The sequence below is a fragment of the Equus przewalskii genome, chromosome 5, assembly GCF_037783145.1.
Source record: "Equus przewalskii isolate Varuska chromosome 5, EquPr2, whole genome shotgun sequence".
Classification (NCBI taxonomy): Eukaryota; Metazoa; Chordata; class Mammalia; order Perissodactyla; family Equidae; genus Equus; species Equus przewalskii.
In genome coordinates, this window is record NC_091835.1 from 736,871 (window position 1) to 760,429 (window position 23,559).

Genomic DNA, 23,559 nt, shown 5'->3' on the forward strand with positions numbered 1-23,559 from the left:
AATTGCATGTTTCACCTACTAGACTGTGAGTTATTAGGCAGAGACTCTGTCTTCTTCATCTTTGTATCCCTAGGACTTTTACTGTATGGCACACAGCAGATAGTCATGCAATAAATATTTAGTGAATGAATGCCCCAAAATACAAGCAAGTGTATTAAAATGAAAGCATGTACACACACACGTAAGTATATGGGTACTAGTGTAATCCCTGGTTAGGTAGACAAAACATTACCAAAATGGGTGTAACCCAAAATCACATGCTCACACACCAATTCGATGGTGTTTAATGGCTCAACTTGTAATTATGGCTTTCTTAATTAGGGTATGTTCTCACACATGAAGATATCATAGCTGTCCTATACAACGTGTGAAAATCTTTACTTTCAAAGTGAATCATCAGTGATACAAGGAATGAATATAAAGTCAACAAAAAGTAAAGCAAAGCCAACAGAACTGTTTCCATAACAAATAATGGATAAATGACCCAGGACAAATAAAACTGTAAAAGTATTAAAAATTAGACTTTCAAAATAACAAATTAGAAATAAAAATTGAATAACAGCATTTTTATTTTAAGACATTTTATATTCACTAATCTCATTAAGAATGTGCTGGCTACTTAGCACGACTTTCACCATGGTATAAATTTCCCTTTCATGCAGTGTTAACAAGTTTTTTAATAATAAATCATGTATTAATATAAATACTTCTCAATACTAAATTACACTTAGTCCTCGATGGTAGTTAAAGCAAAGAAGCTCACACTACAATTTTATTGGAAAAAAATTGGATGCACACACAAAATGATATTCTATTGGTATCTTTAATTCTAATTGCATCTTTAAAAGAAGAGATTCAAAGAGAAAAGTAAACAAAACAAATGCTTTTCTAAAAAAGAATGAGGATGCATTACATATATATAGTAGCTGATATAACATAATAAATTGCTAATGATTGTAGGAATTATTACATTATTTACACTCAGAAAACAAATCTACCTTATAAAACCTGAGACACAAAATGATTGAGTAAAACTTAAGCTGAATTTTATGGATGATATTCACCAATCCTCTGTGCCCAAAGTATACGTAGGTCTTTCTTTTTCAAATGCATTGCAAGGGCAGTTTGGAGCTAAAGAATATAAAATGTACAGAATGGAAGGTATACTAAACAAGGCAGTAATTCTATAGCAAATGGTATCACTGTTTTTCCTTTTAGAAACATGATAAAACTTTCTGGAAAGCTTTCTACCTCATTCTCAGGTTTATAGTTACTTAATTATATAAGTTTGATGTTATCTAAAAATGCATCCATGGTCTACTGATTGTACTCTAATAGCACTTAAGTAAGAAGAAAAAACCAGCTATAATACTTAAAAAAAATCAAAACAAAATAAAAATAAAATAAGCAAAGCCAAATTTGGAAACAAAACTATCCCACGGGTACCTACCTCCTGGAAACACCATTAGCCATACATTTATGGTTACAGGATTTGGAGGAGAGGGGTGATGAAGTTGGGGACAAGTTGAGAGGTGCAATCAAACTGTTGATGATCTCAGTCAACTGTGCACTCTGCAAGAAAACAGTCAAGCTTTTACTCCTGCTAAGCAAGAAATGTAAGTTACATCTCAGGTCTTTAGTTCATATTAAATGCTTAACTTCTCATGAAACAAGCAACTGTTTATATTTTGGTAGATATTTTAATCTACAAAGACAATTTACACCACTACTGATTTTTCCACTTATAGTAAAGTGACATTTTAAAGTACCCCTTTTTCAGATCCTTTCTTGTTACAGTTCCTTTAATCTAGTCATCTCAGTCTTTAAAACATTTGAACTCAGCTAATAGCATCTACATAATATTTTCTTTGAGGCAGCCAAATTAATAATAACAAAATCATAGCTATAATTTATGCTGTGCCAGGCACTATACTAGGCACTAAACAAAGACCATTTCTAATCTTTACAACTAATCTGCAAAGTAGATAATATTAGAGCTACTGATATTACTATTATTAAAATCAATTACAGATGAGGAAACTGAAGCAAAGAAAGATTAGGCAGCTTGATCAAGGATTATAAAGTTGGGTAAGAAATGGATTTAGGATTCAAATTCAGGTGCTAGACTGTTTCTCAGTATTTTTTCTAATTCAAAAATATCAGTTTCTTTAGGTACCCAAAATTTTCATTGACCCTTAGCCCAAACTTAAGTATTTGTAATATATAATAAATATGAAATTATTCTCAAAAAATCAGCTACAATAACTATAATAAACACAGGCTATGTCAATGGAAAGTACAGTTCTACAAAAGAATGACAACTATTTTCATTACACATGTAATCCATGTTCATTGGAGAAAAAAGGGAAAGCATAGAAAGGTTTAGAAAAGGAAAAGAAAATCACCTATAATCATATTTCACAGAGAAAACCACTGCTCATATCTTGGTATATATTCATCCCTAAAGACTAAATTTTTTGAGTATATCTAAGTATGAATGTATACATAACATGTGTGTGTACTCAAACACACACAAACCCTTTTCATTGTCATGCCACATCAATTTTCTAAAACCTGGTTTTCTCACTTAATATAGTGTGATAATATTTTAAAAAATATATAGACCTATTTCACCATGTTTATTAACTGCAGGGAATTCTATTATAAAATAGAAGGGTATATGAAATGATTATCTTGAATCTAATATGTTACTAGAAAAAATGAGACTAAAGAATATGATAGAACTAAATACAATATTTGAATTCTTCAAAAAGTTTTTCATGAAAAAGACTGAAATGTTTTATCTTTTTGAAAAATAATATGTACCTAATGATTTATTTTAAAAATTATTACTCATTTTTAGATTAAAGCTCATTTTCAAAATCACTAATAAAAAGATTCTTTATCCATTTAACAAGTATTCATTAGTTTAGTCATACAAATAAATTTATAGAGTATGTCATATTTTCCAGTCTGCAACACTGAGACACTCTTCTCATTTTTCTACCTCCAAAAATACCATGTAAAATTTTCTAAGCCACTGGAGGACGCTGGTCAGGTATGTGTGAATAATTAGCCCAGAAGGACAGCATCATTACCAACCCCTAGCTTTACCCTAACAAATACCCCACCCCAGCCCAATAAAATCTCATATATTGGAGTCCATATCTGGGATATGAAATTCACAGTAAAAATGAGAATAAAATTAAAACTGGGAGAGGCATAATTTGAACTCTGAAAACAAAACTATCAGCTTTAAAATCAAAACATTTACTAGCTATTGATAAGTTTTCTAATGTAAATACACCAGTGTGAAATTGATTTTTTTTTTTTTTAAGATTTTTATTTTTTTCCTTTTTCTCCCCAAAGCCCCCCGGGTACATAGTTGTATATTCTTCGTCGTGGGTCCTTCTAGTTGTGGCATGTGGGATGCTGCCTCAGCGTGGTTTGATGAGCAGTGCCATGTCCATGCCCAGGATTCGAACCAACGAAACACTGGGCTGCCTGCAGCACAGCGCGCAAACTTAACCACTCGGCCACGGGGCCAGCCCCTGAAATTGATTTTAAATTACCTGAAGTTCTAAAATAAAATCATCATTCAATTTATGAAGAAACTATATTATCTAAAATGCAACTATGCATTAATACTACAAATGAACGTTATTTTTAAAAACTGATAGTCTGCAACTCAATAGTGCCTTTACATTTTAGCTGGCAACTCTTTAGTTGCTTTTGAGATACATAAATAAATTTCGTTAGGTAAGCAAAACATTCCTCCAACAAAATTAATTTAATCAGGTCAAAGGATTATCTTATCTATATTCAAGTTCCACTAAGGCCAGTGAACAGTTAGACATCAATAGATTAATCTCAAGAATAGTATGTGTGATATCAGGCTTGCCACCTCTGCTACTTAACTCACTCCTGGACTTTCTTCTTCAATAAGTATTTGAAAGCAACTTATTTTTTTTTTAATTGGCCTATAAAAACATTATTAGCATACGTTTCAATAGCAAATGACCTATTCACGGGCAATTTATTAATGATCTCTACAAGTGACGGGTGCTGCCCCTTTCTGCACCCTTTCCCTCCACTCTCCCTACATCCAGAGCCATTACTATTGTTCTCACAACTCTTGGTTCTCTTCCCTACCAAAGCCTCTGGCACTCCTGTCAGCAGTGGGACCTAAAACGAACACGATACCCAGGGCCAACTTCATGGGTGAGCAACCTGGGCAGTTGCACAGGGCTGCGCCCAGAATGCTACACTGTCACTGAGTTAAAACTCTTAAAAATTGTCTTTAACAAAGGGCTATGTAATTTAACTTTGCCCCGAGCCCCACAAATTAGGCAGTTCTAGTATTAACTCAGGTCTAATCAAAGAAATTGGTGCAAGAAGAAACAAAAAATATGAGAAATCTCTTTCCAAAGGATTAGTGACCTACAGGTAAAGAAAGTGAAGATTTGATTGACGAAGCAAATACATTATTCTGGAGCGTGAAACAACTAGGGTCAAACTGAAAGGGTATTGATCCTATGAGATGAGAAGGGGGAAAACAAAAGAGAGAAGTGGGAAGATAACCAGCCCATTCAAAACACCACTCATCTGGGAAAGTGCATTCCAATTTTACATCAGATGATTACAAAATAAGTTTCTGAATTAAAAAATATTCAGAGGAGTTGGATTACGCATTCCAATTAAGGAAAATTCTAGGCAATTGTAAATTTAAGAAATATGGGGTAAGAGGAGTTATATCATATTCCAACTTATTAGGAATAAGACAGTAGTAATGTGGTACTAAATTATATCACAATGTATGTCAGAAAAACTCAGCAAAATTAGATGTGAGCCTGCATGAATCCATATTACCCAGTGGAACAATATAATCATGCAGCTGTGGTCCCAATTGGGTATATTCCAGCAGATTCAGTCTGGTTGCAAGTCAACAAACTTCTAGAAAGCCACGTTTGTTCAAGAGCCACCAAAGTCTAAATCAAAATAAATGGTTTGATTTCAAAGGATAGACACAGGACAGAAGAATTAAACTTCCAGAGTTATCTATAATAGGATTTAAATGCCAGGGAAGGCTTTGGAATCAAAGTAATTTTTTAGGGCTTATTCAACTTTCCAATTACATAGTCATCTTTTATGAAAGAATTCATATTCTAGTATCATCTTTCACTAAAAATCTCTATCAATAAATTAATCAAACAACCATTCAGATTTATGAAGTGGTACCACTGTTTTTTCCCCATGAAAAAAGTTCAATGATGAACAATTTTATTAGAAAAAAGGTTTTCCAACCCTGGTATAAATGAGTTCTAAGCCTATGGCTGTGTACCAATACTTTACAAATTATATTAAAATAATCTTAATGAAATCAATATTATAACAGACATTAGTTATATACTAAATATTTTAACTGTATTTAATGCCAAATAAGCAACTTTAATAATCAATATCTAAAGCAGACACACATGTTTATTTGAATAGTTTATAAAATCGATTAAAAGTCATGGGGCCAGCGTGGTGGTGTAGTGGTTAAGTTCACACACTCTGCTTCAGAGGCCTGGGGTTTGCAGTTTCAGATCCCAGGCACGGACCTACACATCACTCATCAAGCCATTCTGTGGCAGTGTCCCACATACAAAATAGAGGAAAATTGCCATGGATGTTAGCTCAGGGCCAATCTTCCTCACCAGAAAAAATAAAAAGTCATTTCATGCCACTCACATCTTACTCTTACTTCATATTACCTGTTTTTCTATGTTGCGAAGAAGTAGTGTAGGGCTACTTGGTGACATTTCAAAATCTTGTTCTGGTAAAGGATCTTGACTCTCTTGGGGAATGTGGGGAGTCCCTGTAGTGTTTAATGAAGCTGCTTGGTCTGCAAATTGTATTTGTTTTTTCAAAACGTCTTTTGGAAGGTGACATTCTTCTAGGATCACTATCCCCTAGGCAAAGAGCAATTAAAGAGTTGAAATGAAAACAAAGTGACTGCTAAATCAACTGTAATATTACAGTGCACTTGAAACCATGCTTCCTCTTATCCCTCAGAAATCAGAAAATATACACTGAAAGTACAGTTTAACTCTATAAAAAATTGGCTGATCTAAAACACGTGCAGCTAAAATAACACGTACGTCTGATGGATTAGGCTTATAAAATACTGTTACAAATTATATAGCTACAGTTACTTTTCTTTGTATTTGTTTTAGTCATTAGCATTAAAAGTATGACACATTTAGAATAAAGTTAAAGGCTTAAATGCAAACTATGAACATTTCAGACTGAAATTGGAACACTTTCTGATATAATCTTCCCATATTTTGGTCATGAGCATTTCCATTTGAGTTTTTTATTTGAGCACCTCTGGTTTCACAGAGTAAAATACCAAACTTACAACATCACACAACAATCTAATATTACATCCATGCCTTTCCGAGCCCTCTGCGGAGCCCCAGCCCGCTTGCTCCAGCCAGCAACATGGGCAAGACGGCACCACTGAGAACAAGTACCCTCCAGGCCAAAGTCCTTGTCGTTTACAGGGTAGATGAGGTTACTAACAAAGACACAAGTTTCCAACTTGGATGGGGTATTTTCTGAAATGAAAGTAATTGGAGGAATGAGTAGAGATCTAGCTGCTGACCATTCACACACACACACACACACACACACACACATTCCTCAACTGGCTCCCATCTCCCCAGCTTCTTCACTCCAACTGTTCTCACCCTTAGGTCCCTCAGAGACAACGAAGACAGAGAGAAAGGTGGAAAAGGAGTGCACACATATGATCTGAATGGTTTCATAGTCAGTTCTCACCACAAAAATTCTTCCCTTCCTACCCCTTCTACAACACTTCCTCCTGGAAATAATAATATATATTATTATTTATATATATTATATATTATTATATTAATATAACAACATATATTATTATAAAATATATGTTATGTGTGTGTGTATAAACACACACACACTTTTTTTTTTTTGCAGAATGCCAGTAAGCTCCTATAGGCTAGTTCGAAACATAGTAAACGCCCATGTGGCTGAAATATTATATTCTTGTAACAAAAAATAGATTAAAACAATCTAACTGTACAGTATTCAAGATGGAACAAATTAAATGACTGCTGTGGGCCAGCTGATATCATGTGTAAGTGCTATTTATAGAATGGAAAGTGCTATAACTTATAATGTTATATATGAGTAATTTTAGTTTATACTATAATTTAGAGGATATATCACTTTAGAATGAACATATTCAGGTATGATACTAAACATACACTTTATTATTTTGTAGTAATATATTACCACTGAGCTTAGTAAAAGCAATAAATAATAAAAATTATTAATTTTTTTGCTGAGCAAGATTACCCCTGAGCTAACATCAATGCCAATCTGCCTCTATAATTATTTTTTTTAACCTACACTTATAACAGTGCTGTTAACTTTTATAAAGAGAAGGGGAGCCAATTGTTAATCCCATCTCAATAACTATTTTCCTAGAATGCACAAATATGGCTGTCAAGAAATCTGAAGAAATGTATTTAAAAGAAGTTTTTGTTTCACTTGATATTTTAAAAATTAAATTAGACCTGATAGATATATACCATCAATACAGCTCTTGAAAGTATCTGAAACATCCATTCAAAATTTGTACAAGTCTCTCACTAGGTTTTCACAAGTATCTGCATACATACAAGTTCTCACCCTATCAGTATAACTATAATTCCCTTTGGTTTGATTACAATTTACATTATGGGCCAGGCTGCTGTGAATTAGCCTGGTTTCATAACCCCTACTTATAATATTGTTTCTACGGGAAGACTGATTCTGAATTTCAAAAGCCCAATTTCCAAACCTTCAGAATACTACCTTTTACAAGTTGGGAGCCTACTGCAGTTAATTCAATGAAGAATGGTATTTTTAAAATTCAACCAGGGAGACATTCATAGTCAACTTCATAATCTATTTTTTTTCCCTTAAACTGTTGCCCTGGACAAAACTCTCACAGTGATTTTTCTCTGCCATAGCCGAGACCAGAAAAGAAAAGGAAACAGATTCAATCCTCTGGAAACACTGCAGAGATCATTTCTGCTCTGAAACGTCAGGAGAAGAATATACATGTGTTGGGTCACTGTGATGTACACTTTAAATGTCTTACAATTTTGTTTGTCAATTACACCTCAATAAGGCTGATTTTTTTAAAAAATCAGGAAAAGAATAGTCTAATGATAGATAAAATAAGGCAAATAACAGAAATATGAAAATTTTTTAGAAAGATGAGTTCCAACAACTGAGACGAGTGAAAACTCTAGCATAAGACGAAAGTGAACTGGCTGCTCCAGAGAAGACACTGTTCCTGATGACAACCACAGACAGCCCCCCAACTCTCCAGGGTCACCAGAGAGAAGACGGGGTGTGAAAAAATCGACGACTACCTCAGCAACAGCTCTACTAACTATATATGGTCACTAAAGCTAATTTTAAGCACAAATTTAAATGAAAATGTTAAAATACAGAAAATGTATCATTTAAAAAACGTGGAAGACCCTATTACATAACAAAAGAAATCTAAAAGAGAAACCATTTAACATAGGATAGCCAGCCTCTCAAGCAAGGAAAACTATTCTACCTTTTTCTGAGAACGAGAAGCAGCTGTTGTCCTAGTGAAAGGTGAAGGAGAAAAGAGGCGAAACATCTAAGTTGTAAAGTGATGACAAGGCTGTTGCAAGAACAAGGAAGGGATGGAATGTGCTAATATCTGCTTTTTTCTCCTCCCTAAAAATTTAAGCAAAATTTAGACCACCCAGAGTGTGTCAAAGAAGGGGCAAATGACAATTTACAGACCTAAATTTTGCAGAGGGAATAGCAGATCTCCTCAGTGTGTGTCTCCTGACTAGTGGCACAAACTAGCACTGATTCAAACAGGGTATTTACAAAAGAGCATCTCTCAATCTCTTTCCCTTCCCCTTCTCTCTAATTTAATTGAAAAGAAAGGGTGTTTTCCTTTCATGACATGTTAAATAAAACGTTCTGTCTCACTCAAGAGAACATTAACCACTCTTCTCAATTTTTTAATTACAATAACTCAAGAAGCTATAAGAGCAAAGAAAGAGCTCCATTCCCTATTCAGTATAATAACAGCTCAACTAAAATGCACGTAAATAAGCAATTAAACATCTAGATTAAGTCCTTAAGAAATGTAAGGAGAAACTACCAAAATAGAGAAAATATTGTATTTTGATAGCATAATTGTAATGACGTTTCCCATAAAATAAACATAGTATGATTCTTAAGGGAACAATGGGCCAGATACGCATCTAGCCTGAACCAAGAAAAATGTAAGGCCATATATTACTGGGAAATTTAGATTTCTTTCCCTAAAATAATTTATTCCAATAGGTGTTACATAGACACATAATCAAACTTTTTAAAATGTTTAAACAACAACTATATGGTACTGCTTAGAACACACAGAATAATTTAAAATATCCTTTCTCAAGTCAAAGAAATATGACCAGACTGTCTAGATTCAAATATAAAACTTAGTCATCAATTTAACTAGGAACCCACTTTCTTGGAAATTTCCAAATTATTTTAAACTTGACTTGTTCTTAGAACTCTATTTGCTATAAAAACGCTTGCAATATATCCTTTAAAAAAATGCCAAAGAGGAGAAATTAGCTGGTGATCTTGAAAGGATTAGGAAATCACTACAGCTGAAGGCCCAGGTGAATAGAGAGTCAAAATGAGAAACAGAACTACAGTTATTGAATAGGAAACTTCCATCAGGAAACTATTCTTGAACATAGTTCCCTCAAATCCAACAGACAGAACAGGTAAGCCTAAGGTTTATGTCTATCCTTCTATATTCACCTCCTACGATGTCACCACCAAATTGCATAAGGCATTAAACAACATTCATCACTCCTTAGCTTCCTCTCCCATCCTTGCACAACTCATACTTTCTGCTCCTTTGAATACCATACTACTTTGACATTCCTAAAACAGATCATGTTGTTTCATGCCTTCAAACCTTTAAGGAATGCCCTTTCCCAGTTTTATCAGTTCATCAAGCAAACTACTATCTATCCTCCAAACTCATACTGAGGCATCCCCTCTTTACTGATGTTTCATCTGATAACTAACCCTAAGAGTTAAGTATTCTCACTATGCCACTTCTGTATCTTATTAAAAACATATATCACTGTGCATATTACATTATACTGCAATTAACAATTTAAATGGTCTATCTCCCCTAGCAGAATACAAACTAATGATAGACAGAGCCTAAAACTTACTAATCTTTATTGATGTGCAGACCCCAGTGGGGTTGGGCTCACCACATGGTTCAAGGGTTCTGATTCCTCCCCTTCTCAGCTTTTTCTTTTCAGACCAATCACCATCAACCCTACAATATTATCTCCATTATGTCCACAGTTTAACCATGTAGGATACAGTTTCCCACACACAAAAAAGTTACAAATAGATATTTAGCAATATTTAGATTAAATAAGACTTCATGGGATTGCATGAGAACTCATTATATTATTGCTTCTATGGGAAATATACTCTGAGTTCCAAGCAAACAGCTTATAATCTTTTGGAAACAAATATCGTTAAGCTAGAAAAATCTCATTTTAAATTTCCCCTGGTTGGAATTAAAACAGTATTTAGCAGTGTAATCATTTGCTTAACTTTTATCCCCATTAGACTGTAAACCCTAAAAATTTAAGAACGCTGTAGGTTTTGTTCACTACTGTATGCCCTAAGCACATATTAGGTACCTAATAACTATGTGTGAAAGGAAAGAAGAGAAAGAGTGACGGAGAGAAGGCAGGCAGGCAAAAAAACAAGGAAGGAAAGAGAGGTGAATGGATTTTATTTAAAAATTGCTACAATATAACAACATAGCTTTACCTGCCATTTCTACTGAAATAACTCCCAACCTACATCTTCTTATAAACCTGCCTTCTCTAATATCTCACATTCCCATCTCTTTCAGGACATCTCAACATGAATACCTGATAGAAGTTGTAAATCAATGTGTGAGAAAGTAAGCAAATTTTTATCGAATTTCCTATAAAACAAGCACTTTTCTCCTTTCCTGGAAACAGCAGGTCAAGGACTACGAGAGGAGATGGTGCTGATGGTTACACAACTATGTATTTGTCAAAATTCAGTGAATTGTACAGTTAAAAATGTGTATTCTGAGAACAAGATAAAGACAAATCCATAATTAGACACCTGTTAGTAGAAACATATAGAACATCAGGGGCTGGACGGGTGGTGTAGTGATTAAGTTCACATGCTCTGGTTTGCAGCCTGGGGTTTGCAGGTTCAGATCCCAGGCACAGACCTACACACCACTCATCAAGCCATGCTGTGGTGATCTCCCATATACAAAATAGACGAAGACTGGCACAAATGTTAGCTCAGGGAAAATCTTCCTCAAAAAAAGAAAAAACGTATCTAGAATATCAAATAAACAAGAAAAATTTAAAGTTGCCAGATAGAAAAGACAGAGTACTTACACAGGAAAAACAATTACATTGACAGTAGACTGCTCATCAGTATCAAAGACGACAATGACACAGGGTCTTTACAGGACTAAGGGAAGAAAACTATCAAATCAGAATTTTATATCAAATAAAATTATCATTGAAGAGTGAGGGTAAAATAAAGGTATTTTGAGACATACAAAGACAAAGAGAGTTCGTATTTTGAGACGTACAAAGACAGAGAGTTCAAATGTTTGGAGTTTAATGTCAAAACTACTAAAGAATGTACTTCAGCAGGAAGTAAACCAAGAGAGAAAAGGTAATACAGCAGAGTGCAAACACTTCCCAGTATCCATTTTCCTCTCCTTTTTACAACAAGACCCCAGCCCCACTGGAGTTTTAGTTCTGCATACACCTTCTCAGTGAGAGACTGTATTACTCAGCCTTCATTCCCCTCTGTCTAGTTGTAGCCGTGAGGGTGAATCTGGGCCAATGGAGTGTGAGACAACATAGTGCAACTTCCAAGTCACCTCAAAGACAAACCCTGCTGCACTTCTCTTCTCACTTCCCAAGGGCTGGAGTGAGGAGATGACGACACCCTGTCCAACAGTGCAGTCAGCACATCCTAGAGGACAGTGGAGCATCAAGATAGAAGGAACCTGAGTCCTTGAATGACCCTGTACAACCAAGTTGCTCCACCAGCCTGTACTCACCCCTCCCACTTTTGAAACGTTATGTACCTTTATAAAGCCACTATATTTGGGGGTTTCTTTGTTACAGAAGCTTAACCCACAACCTAATTTTATAGGTAGAACACAGAAGAATAGTAAGCCCATTTTTTTATGAAATCTGTTAGAAATGTAATTTATTGAGTGTAAAAAGAAAAAAACCTAGATTGGAGTAGATATATTCAATGAGTAGTTAAAAAGTATTAAGATCCATGTATTAAGTTAAAAAAAAAGTACAAAAATATAGAGTACTTTTAGTCATTGTTAGAATTACTTCTAGTTAAGGAAGTATGTTAAAAATTAAGAGTAATGACAAAGGATGAAACTATAATATATAGCTTCAAAACCAGCAGAGGAAAAAGAAAGAAATAAAACAAATTCTACCAATCCAACAAAAGAGAGGTGAAAAACAAGACACAAATACAAAGAGAGTAGAATAAGGGCAAATAAAAAATAAAGCTAATCAGAGTGGATTTTTCAAATCTAGCTATATGTACCTTATGAAAGAAACACCTAGAATAATCAAAAATTTACATCTACCAAACAGCATTACTTCAAAATGTAAGAAGCAAAACTAACACAATTTCTAGAAGAAACTGAAAAATTCACAATGATGGGGGAAAATTTTAACAAATCTGTATCAGAAATTGAAAGATCTGGATGTATAAAGATATAGCAGGTATATACAACAAAGCTAACCAGTTTAATTTAATAAATAGAGAATTCTATAATCAACAAATAAAGACTATACATTCTTTTCTATTATATATTGAGCATTTACAAAATTTGATTAGTAGTTGATCACAAAAAATGAAATCCACACAAGCTAATTAGTTCACAGATACAATGTACTTAAATGATAAATTAGAAAAAAAAAAGTTTCATGAGTTCAGAAATACAGAGATGTACTATTAAATAACTCTTGGATTAAAAAGACAATCACATTGGAAACCTAAAAATATTAACAGCAGAACAACAATGAAAGAATTAAATACATGGTATATACTCAAAGTGATACTTGAGTATGAACTGAAAATAAGAGTTATAAGATCAAAAAGCTAAAACAGTAACAGCAGTAATGGTATGGTAAATCCAATGAAGATGAAACAAAAAATAAAAGAAGAAAAAATAACGAATTAGAAAACAGGGAAAAGGTAGATCAATGAAATAAAAAATTTGTTGTGGGATGAAAAGACTAAGAAAATAGACACAAAATTTTTGAAAAACAACATGGGGGACTTTCGTATTAAAAGCAAACTTATTATAAAGCTATATAATCAAGCTAGATATATAGATTAGTAAGTCCAGTAATGACTCATCCATATGTGGAAACTCAATACATGACTAAAGTTATTTTAAAGCAGAAAGTGAACTAAACAACATGCTACTGAACAAACAATGGATTATTGAAGAAATTAAAGAAGAAATCAAATATTATCTGGAGACAAATGAAAATGAAAACACGCCATACCAACACATTTGGGAAGCAGCAAAAGCAGTCCTAAGAGGGAAATTCATTGCAATACAGGCTCACCTCACTAAACAAGAAAAATCTCACATAAGCAACCTCAAACGACACCTAACAGAATTAGAAAAAGAAGAACAAACAAAGCTCAAAGTCAGTAGAAGGAGGGAAATAATAAAATTAGAGCAGAAATAAACAATATTGAAACAAAAAAGACAGTAGAAAGGATCAATGAAACAAAGAGTTGGTTCTTTGAAAAAATTAACAAAATTGACAAACCCTTAGCCAGACTAAGAAAAAAAGAGAGAAATCTCAAATAAATAAAATTAGAAATGAGAGAGGAGAAATCACAACGGATACCAAAGAAATACAAGGGATCATAAGAGAATACTATGAAAAACTATATGCCAATAAATCGAACAACCTAGAAGAAATGGACAAATTCCTAGACTCTTACAACCTCCCCAAACTGAATCAGGAAGAAATAGAGAATCTGAATAGACCAATCACAAGTAAGGAAATAGAAACGGTAATCAAAAACCTCCCCAAAAATAAGAGTCCAGGACCAGATGGGTTCTCTGGAGAATTCTACCAAACATTCAAAGAAGATTTAATACCTAAAGCAGAAAGTGAAGATGAACTACTATAATTTATAGAAAGGTGCTGGGCTGACTAGCCACATGGAAAAGAGAAAGTTAGGTCATCACCTCACAACAAATACAGAACTAAGTATCAGAGGTAGGATTTCGTAAACAAGACAGAGAAAAACACAACCCATAAAGGAAAACATTAATCCATATAATTACATTGAAGTTAAAATCTCTGTGCAAAAATAGCTATGCTAAAAAATGAAAAGACAAGCTACAACATGAGGTTTGTACTACTTATAACTGACTATGAATAGTATCCAAAATTTAAAAAGAATTCACACACACACCACTACCACCACCCCAAAAAAAGAGTGAAAGAGATACGTTAATTCTTAGACAAAAACAATTTGATGGTCAATTACACTGAAGCCCAATCTCACTATATTCAGGAAGAATTAAATTAAAACAGTAATAAAATAGTATTTCACACCCATTATACTAGAAAAATGAAAAAGTCAGAAAATATAAAATGTCGGCAAGGATGTGGAGAAACAGGAGCACTGCCATACTGACCACGCAATCACATCAGTGAGTATAAGAAAACTGGAGACAGCCAGGCCTGAAATCCAGCATTTCCAATTTTAGCCATTTACCCAAGAGAAGCTCTCCACGGTTTCACAAAAAGACACGTAAAAGATAGTCACTGCATTCCTGTTTTTACTGACAGAAAAATTGAAACAATGTACATGTCTATCAATAGAAAAATAGGAGAAGAAATGAACATTCCATTGTATTCATACAATTCCATTTCATTCACACAATTAAATAACACACAGGAAGTATAAAAATGTAGATATGCTACATATACTCTATACATTTTACTTATTTTATTTAGTTCCTCTTTTCCACGTGGCTGGTCAGCCCAGCACCTTTCTATAAAGTACAGCAGCTCAGCTTCACCTTCTGCAGCATTATGTGAAGTACTATACAAGTACTTCAGCTGTACAGGACATGCTTTATTATTATTCTAAAAACTAAACCCAAACTAGGAAAAATTTAACATTCGATACATTTGGGGGTGGGTACACAGGTATTCACTGTATTGCTTTCTAGCAGTTTTATATGTGTTCATAATTTTTATTGAAGCAAAACAAAAAAACTCTAAGGAGATCCCAATAAGGTACACCCAGAATTCCACACATATGTTAAAATAAATGTCAAGAAAGTAGGGGTTTATAAAGATATATATATCATTTCTATTAACTGGAATTCAATAAAGAAGTTCTGAACTGCTAAAGTATGATAAAATGATCGTGATAAATACAAAGGCATTACAAAGATAGCTTCAACTTACAGCAATTAATATATCAAAAATCTTAACATTAACTACATTCGTATAAAGCCTTGTCACAACTATTTTGTGTGGAGAGCTGAGTAGAAACTAAAACAGTAATAACTTTTTTAAAAATAGAAGAACACAGACAATACCTTGGAGGCACGAATCTGCCTGTGAACATCCGTTAGCTGTTGGATTTTGTATTCTAGTTCGGAAATCTGGGCTTGAAGCCACGTCCATCGGCTGCCAACTCTTGCTCTGTCTACAAGCCACTTCCATTCAGTACTACAGTTACTGTGAACAAGACAAACGCCATTAGTCAAAGCACAAAGGCAATCAAGTTTTCAGAGACTGCTTAGTACCTTCCTTGACTCCTGTCATACAATCCCAAAGTCCTTTACAAAACACCTAATTACATGAAAGAAGAATGGCATATCAACTTCTTATAAACGAAAAAGATTTAATTTCTTTATGTTTCTGCCCCACAAACACCTGTTTTTATTCAACATCCAGTAGTAGGATAATCTCCTTTGCTACTTAATACTTTATTAATGCTCAAGGGCTGAAATAGGAGTGGGCCAGCAAAGGAAAGGAAACAAGAACGAAAATATTAACACCATGTAAACTGTTACAAAGCTTTTCACGTAAGCAGATGTCAAGTATCTGACAAGTCATTTGAACTGTGCTAGATTTAAATCCATGTTACAAACCAGAGTACTCAATTTTACTATATGTAATTTGTGTTGTTATAACAGGAATCACTATTACCTAATTAAATACTTAAAATAAATTTAAAGAAATTGTTAAAAATGATCAACAATATGAATGCTCTGCTACTTTTCAAATAAGTGTAACAAATACATACGACTTGAGATGTTTATTAAGATAAACAGTAGGTTAAAAATCTGATTCCCAGAATTCACAGCCCAGAGATGACAAAGAATTTTTATCAAGCATTTCCTTCATGCATGTTTGAAAATAAGGGTTGAACCCTATCTCCTCTATCTTTTGGCAAGAGCACTGCTCTAATCTATATTTTGTGAGATTATAAATTAATTACTTGAAGAAAATATTCCAACCACTCCAAATAGAAAACAATTAGAGTGTGTGTGTGCGTGCATGTGTGTTTGGGATAATTAATTAGGCTTCAGATTGCCAAGGAAAAACGTGACAGAAACAGAAGGTATAACTGAGGGGCAAGAACTATTTAATAGCAAAACACAAACTTCATGAAAAATGCCTAAAAACTGCATTTATTGTCAAAACCCATAAAACCCACCAAGAGTGAACCTTAATGTAAACTGTGGACTTTGAGTGGTAATGACGTGTCAGTGCAGGTCCACAGATGGTTACAAATGCACTACTCTGGGACAGTATATGGACAGTGGGGGAGGTTATATTGTGTAGGGACAGAGGTATATGGGAACTCTATTTTTTGTTCAATTTTGCTACGAACCTAAAATGCTCTAAAAAATAAAGTTTATCAATTTTTACACATTTAATCATAATGGAATGCCTTTCATATAACTTTAGCCAGAGAAAACATTTATTCTAAGAGATCATTTTTGTCAGAGAAACAGAATACAATTATTGTAACTTTACTATACGGAATTTTTTCATTCTAAAAGGATTTTAAATTACAGCAGCATTCCCCAAAGGCTAGTCTAATTGTATACAATGTGATTGAGGAAACCTTCATATAAATTAGGACTTCTCTTGTATATTATTTATTCAGTTTATAGTCATTATTGCGATTTTGTAAATTTGACACTTTTAAATCATATTTTCTTAACTATGGACAAAAGAGAATGCCTATTCAAAATATACTATTCATAGGTAATATTTAATAACACTAACTGCCAATCACGAAATTAGTGAGCAAGGTAAGGGCCATATCACGCAGCACTTGCACAAGTCAGAGCAAAGTGCTGGATTTTATGCAAAAAGGAAATTATTAACAAGGTGGTAACAAAAGTATTTTTTTCCAAGCACTCTGGTTACTAGGTAGAAAAAGCACTGTAGTGGGGGCATTAGAGGAAATAAGAGAATCAATTAGAATGCAACTATAATAACACGGATGTGGTACAGATAATTGTGACCTCCAAATATGTCACGTGCTGTCCTACTTTTCTCAGCCTCTCTTGCACTTAGGTTGGAGCCATGTGACTAGTTTTGGCCAATGGGCTGTGAACAAAAGTGACCAAGTCATCTCCAGTCCACCTGACAACGTTCAAACCACTAGTGCAGATAAGACAGCTCCAAGACGAAGGAGGACCACAGCCCAAACCACATTGTAATCCTTTGCTGGGTTCAACTACTGAGATTAGGAGGTTAATTTGTTACTCTAACAAGAGCCTGTTCTGACAAAAACACTGAATAAAAGATGAAAATGGCCTGGACTGGGAAGGGAGTGGGAGATAAAGAAGAGATGAAGATAAAAGGACTGATTCAAGGTTCATTTTAGAGTTGATAGGATTTGCAGAAGTACAGCATGGGAGTAAGTATGGGGAAATCAAAGATAATCTTAAACATTCTTTCATTAAATTTTATTTCAGTTGAAAAATTTCCCTATAACATTGCAATTTTGCTTGGTTATCAAACTGATGATTAGCCAATGGTCAAATATAATAAAAAGATAAATTTTATGGAGTTCATGTCATTGTACTTCTAGTTCAAATATTCTGATACTAAAATTAAGTTTACAAAAATCACTTATGTCCATACACTACATTAAATTATACTAACATAGAAAAATAGTAATATCAGATTAAATTTAAGTAAACTAAACAAAGCTGGGGCTTTGTGACATGTGAAATTAATTTTCCTACATTTTAATAGGAGTGAATAAAATCTGTTTGCTATGCTTAAAAGTGATAAGCATTTCCACCAAAAATGCTCCCTTGCCTGAAAACATGTTTTTCCTAAAAATAATTATAGTTGTAAACATCTTACAGATAAGCATATGGCTGTCTCACTCTAACAAGATTAACACCTGTTGTAGCCCAAAGACAAAACATGCTTTATGTAAACAACTTACATAACCAATGATGCAATGGCTTATCTAACTTAGAGTGTAACCAATCAGAACATAGCTGTGGCAACAACAAACCAGTAAGAATACGAGGCATACCCAGAGTATAAGCGTGGACTGCCAGGCCACTCAGAACATTGGCTCCCTGCACCTATCTGCGGTGTGTTGAACTGACCACAGACCACCACATGCTGATCACACAGTGGGGCTCCTACTTCCAGTAAAGATCAGGGCAGAGGCACCTATGAGTGGAACCTGGGCAGTGAGACCAGTCAGTCTCCAGAAAGCTGGCAAATGCCTTCAATCCCCACCCTTGCTTGTTTGCAGTCACCACTTAACTTGCTGAAGGAAGCAGGTACCAGCTGTGTAAACCAAGTGGTTTTCAGTAGTTTCTGTGGTACTACCTTCTTGTCAACATCACGGATCCACATCCCTGTATGACTGTGATGTGTATTTCCACAGAATGAGGCAGAGCTTTCTAAGATTACATCTTAAGTTACCAAGACTTAAAGAGGGACCTGTATAAATTTTTTGCCTTTAATGTAAAGATTTTGTTAGCTTACTAATAACAACGAATTAACTATGATAAAAAAATCAAAAAAGAAGATCCAATTGTGAAAAATGGCAATCTCAAGAAAAATAAGGTTTGTCCCAGGAAAAAGACATTAAATTAGTCCAAACTTCTCCACTAGTGTTTGCTAACCTAGGAAGAGCTTATACTTCCCTAGAATTTGATTCATTTAGACGAGGGGTTGGCAAACTTTTTCTGTAAAGAGGCAGATAGTAAATATTTTAGGCTTTGTGGGCCACATGGTCTCTTTAATAACTACTCAACTCTGCCATTATCGCTTTAAAGAACAGTCATAAATGAATGGATGTGACCGTGTTCCAATAAAACCTTGTTTACAGAAACAGGCAATGGGCCAGATTTGGTCCATGTGCCATAGTTTTCAACCCCTGATGTAAAGCACGTTTTCATATGCTTCCTATGCTTCTCAGGGGATTATGACTTCCCTGATGAAGTGTCTGTTCAAATCTTTTGCTCATATTTAATTGGGTTATCTTCTTATTGATACAAGACCCACGTCAGACTGTATGTATTGGAAATACTTACAGTTCCCAGTCTGCAGCTTGCCTTTCACTTTCCTAATGGTGTCTTTGGAGCAGCAAGAGTCTAATTTTGATGAAGCCCAATTTATCAAACTTTTCCTTAATGGATACTTCTTTTTATGTCCTAAGAAATCTTTGCCTAACACAAAGTCATAAAGATTTATTCACGTTTCTAAAATTTCAAGAAGTTTTAGTGTTTTAGTTTTTAGATCTATAATCCTATTCAAGTTAATTTCTGTGTATGGTGTGAAGTAAAAGCCCTGATTCAATTTCTTCTGAAAGATATCTAGACCTGATCACTTGTTAAAGATTCTATTATCCTTTAATAGAAAAAAAAACTATCCTTGAATAGATAAGATTATCTTTTTGAATATATATTTGAAATACTGTATTTATTATACATAGACACATATATATAGAATACATATATGTTGACATATAGATAGGATATCTAACTATGTCAACACCTTAACGCAATACCACACTATTATTGCAGTTTAGAGTAATTCTTAAAATCCAGTAGTGTAAATTCTCCAACTTTATTCTTTCTCAATATTGTTTTGACCATTTTAGATTTGAGAATTAGTTTGTCAATCTCTACCAAAAAAAAAAAAAAAAAAGACAAAAAAGTAGCAGCATTTTTATTAGGATTGCACTGAACCTACAGATCTATGGGTGGAAAGTTAACACTTTAACACTGAATCTTCCAATCAATGTATAAGGTATTATTTCTCTATTTACATACTGTTAATTTTTCTCATCTATGTTTTGTACAGTTATTAAAATGTATCTCTATGTGTTTCATGTTTGTGGGTGCTAGTATAAAGCATCCATAAATTGTTTGGATGCTAGTATGTAACATCCATAAATTGTCTGGATGCTAGTATATAAAAATACAATTCATTTTTGTAGGGTGACATGACCCTGTTAAATTCATTTGGGAATTTTAGTAGCTTCCTCATAGAATCCTTAGGATTTTCTATGTATATTATCATGTCAACTGCAAATAAAAAGTTTTATTTATTTATTTTTAATCTGGATGCCTTTAACTATTTTTCTTACCTCACTGCACTGGCTAGGAATTCCAGTATAATGTTAATTATAAGCCTGTGAGTGGACATCTTTACCTTCTTTCTGATCTTATGGAGAACGCATTCAGTCTCGCATCATTAAATGTAACGTTAGCTACATATTTTTTGTAAATGTCCTTTATCAGATTGAAGAAGTCTATCCTGGGTTTGTTCTAAGTTTTTATCACAAGTGGGTGTGAATCTTGTGCAGTGTTTTTTCGGTGTCTATGGAAATTATCATATGTTCTTTCTCCTTTTTTCTTTGATTTTTGAATGTTAAATCAACATTGCTTCCTGGTATAAACCCCTTTGGTCACAATGTGTTAGCTTTTTTATATTTTGCTAGACTCTATTTGCTATTTCACTAGGGATATCTTGCATCTACAGTCAAAGGAGATATTGATCTGCTATTTTCTTGTAATGTCTTTGTCTGATTTTGCAATCAACCTAGCGCTGGCCTCATAAAATGAGTCAAGAAGTGTTCCCTCCTCTGTCTATGTTTTGAAGGAGTTAGTGTAGGGTTGCTATTGTTTATTTCTTAAGTTTCAATAAAATTAACCACTGAAGCCATCTGGGCCTGGAGTTTCCTATGAGAGAAAGTTTTTAATTATTATCTTGATTTCTCTAATATAAAGTTTTTCAGGTTTTTTATTTCTCCTTGTGTCACTTTTGGTCATTTGTGTCTTTCAAGCACTAAGTCTATTTCATCTAAGTTGCTGAACTTATTAGCATGAAATTGCTCATCATATTCCCTGATTATTCTATTAATGCCTATAACATTTATAAGCATTATAATGCTTTTATTGTGATGCTTTTATTTCCTGCTATTAATAATTCTTTTCCTGATCAATCTAGCTAGAAGTTTGTCAACTTAATCTTTTCAAAGAACGAGCTTTTGGTTTCACTGATTCTATTGCCTTTGTGTTTTATATTTCATTGGTTTCACTCTTTATCATTTTTTCCTTCTTCTTGGTTTGAGTTGTTTTGTTTTGTTTTTTTGGTGAGGAAGATTGGCCCTGAGCTAACACCTGTTGCCAATCTTCCTCTTTTTGCTTGAAGAAGATTGTCCCTGAGCTAACATCTGTGCCAGTCTTCCTCTATTTTGTATGTGGGATGGCTTGATGTGTGGTGTGTAGGTCCAGACCCAGGATCCTAACCTGTGAACCCTGGGCCACCGAAGTGGAGCGCACAAACTTCACCATTATACCACCAGGCCAGCCCCTAATTTGCTCACGTTTTTGTAGTTTCTTAAGGGGGAGACTGAGGCCACAGACTTTACACCTTTCCTCTTTTCTAATACAAGCATTTATAACCATAAGTTTTCACCTAAGCACCACTTCAGGATTCTAGCAGCTGCAGCCTGCAAAACTTTATACACGGTTTTCTCACTTTCATTCCATTCAAAACACTTGACAAACTGTCCTGTGATTTCTCCTTTGATCCAAGAGTTAGTCAGAAACGCACAGTTTAAAGTCCACAATTTCAGACCTACATATTAGCCATTTCTTACCACTTCTTCTTTCCTTTGTATAGATCTGACTTTTCAGTCAGTATCATTTACTTTCAGTCTGAAGATCATTTCTGATTTCTTGTAGTACATTACAGGTATACTGAAAGCAAATTTTCTCAGCTTTTGTTTACTTGGAAATGTTATTTTTGCCTTTGTTTTTTAAAATAATTTTGGATTGATTTTTTTCTTTTCTTTCAGCTTTTAAATTATCATTCCATTGTTCTCTGGCTTGCTTACCTTCTGATGGGAAGTGAGTAATGACTTTTTTCGTATCTTTGCCCCCCTACATAAAATGTCTCCCCCGCTTTACTGCTTTTAAGATTTTCTCTCTATCACTAGAACTTAATGATTTGAGTACAGTACACCTTGGTATGGTTTTCATTTTACGCTGCTTGTGATTTTTCAGCTTCTGGGATCCGTGGTTTTATGGTTTTCAGCAAATTTGGAAAATTCCTAATATTTTTTCTGTCTCCCCTGCCTTTTATATCTAGAACTCCAATTACATATATGTTAGAACTTTTTGTCCCTAGGTCAATGATGTTAGTTCATTTTCTTTTTGGTCTTTTTATCCTATGAGCTTCATCTTGGATAGTTTCTGTTGCTGTATGTTAAAATTTATTGGCTACTTCTGCATGTCTAGTCTCTTGTTAAGCAGAAGCAGTTTTCACTTTCGATATTGTACTTTTCCCCTGAAAATTCAGCGGTTTTTATTGTATTTTCAATTTCTCTCGTTAGTTTGTGTTTTCTTTTTAAGTACCTGAGCATATTTACAATATTTTAAAGTCTTTGCCAACTAATCTCATCATCTCTGTCATTTCTGTGTCTATTTCTATTGATGATTTTTATCTTCCTTCTTTGCATGACTAGTAGTTGGATATGTATGTCCACATGTGTATATGTGTGTATGTATATACACATACGTACTTATTACAGACACTATGAACACTATGTTGTTGAATCTTTGGATTTTATGGTCTTCCTTTAAAGAGTAATAAATTTTGTTTTAACAGATTATTAAATTACTCGCTGTTCAACTTCATTCTTTTCAGCTTGCGTTTAAGACCTGTTAGAGCAAGTATGGAGTAGCCACTTACTAGGGCTAACTCAGCCTTAATCTGGAAGTGTGACCTTTCTGGGGTCTCTACTGAATGCGCCAGATGTTCAACAAAGTCTCTCCACTTTGCTTATTCAGAATTCAAACATTTCTCA

At 34.1% G+C, this 23,559-nt stretch overlaps 1 protein-coding gene across 13 annotated transcripts in view; it reads right to left on the reverse strand.

Moving 5' to 3' along the window:
- The window catches only part of KANSL1L (KAT8 regulatory NSL complex subunit 1 like), a 137,346-nt gene that overhangs the window by 74,904 nt on the left and 38,883 nt on the right, over positions 1–23,559 (reverse strand). For 11 of the 13 annotated variants that reach the window (XM_070619815.1, XM_070619810.1, XM_070619814.1 and 8 more), the window contains exons 3-5: positions 15,782–15,923; positions 5,757–5,954; positions 1,451–1,572 (exon numbers count right to left, since the gene is read on the reverse strand). In XM_070619815.1, coding sequence (XP_070475916.1) covers positions 1,451–1,572; positions 5,757–5,954; positions 15,782–15,923 — 462 coding nt within the window. The remainder of the gene's footprint in view (positions 1–1,450; positions 1,573–5,756; positions 5,955–15,781; positions 15,924–23,559) is intronic. The other 2 variants (XM_070619818.1, XM_070619816.1) reach the window with 1 other exon arrangement.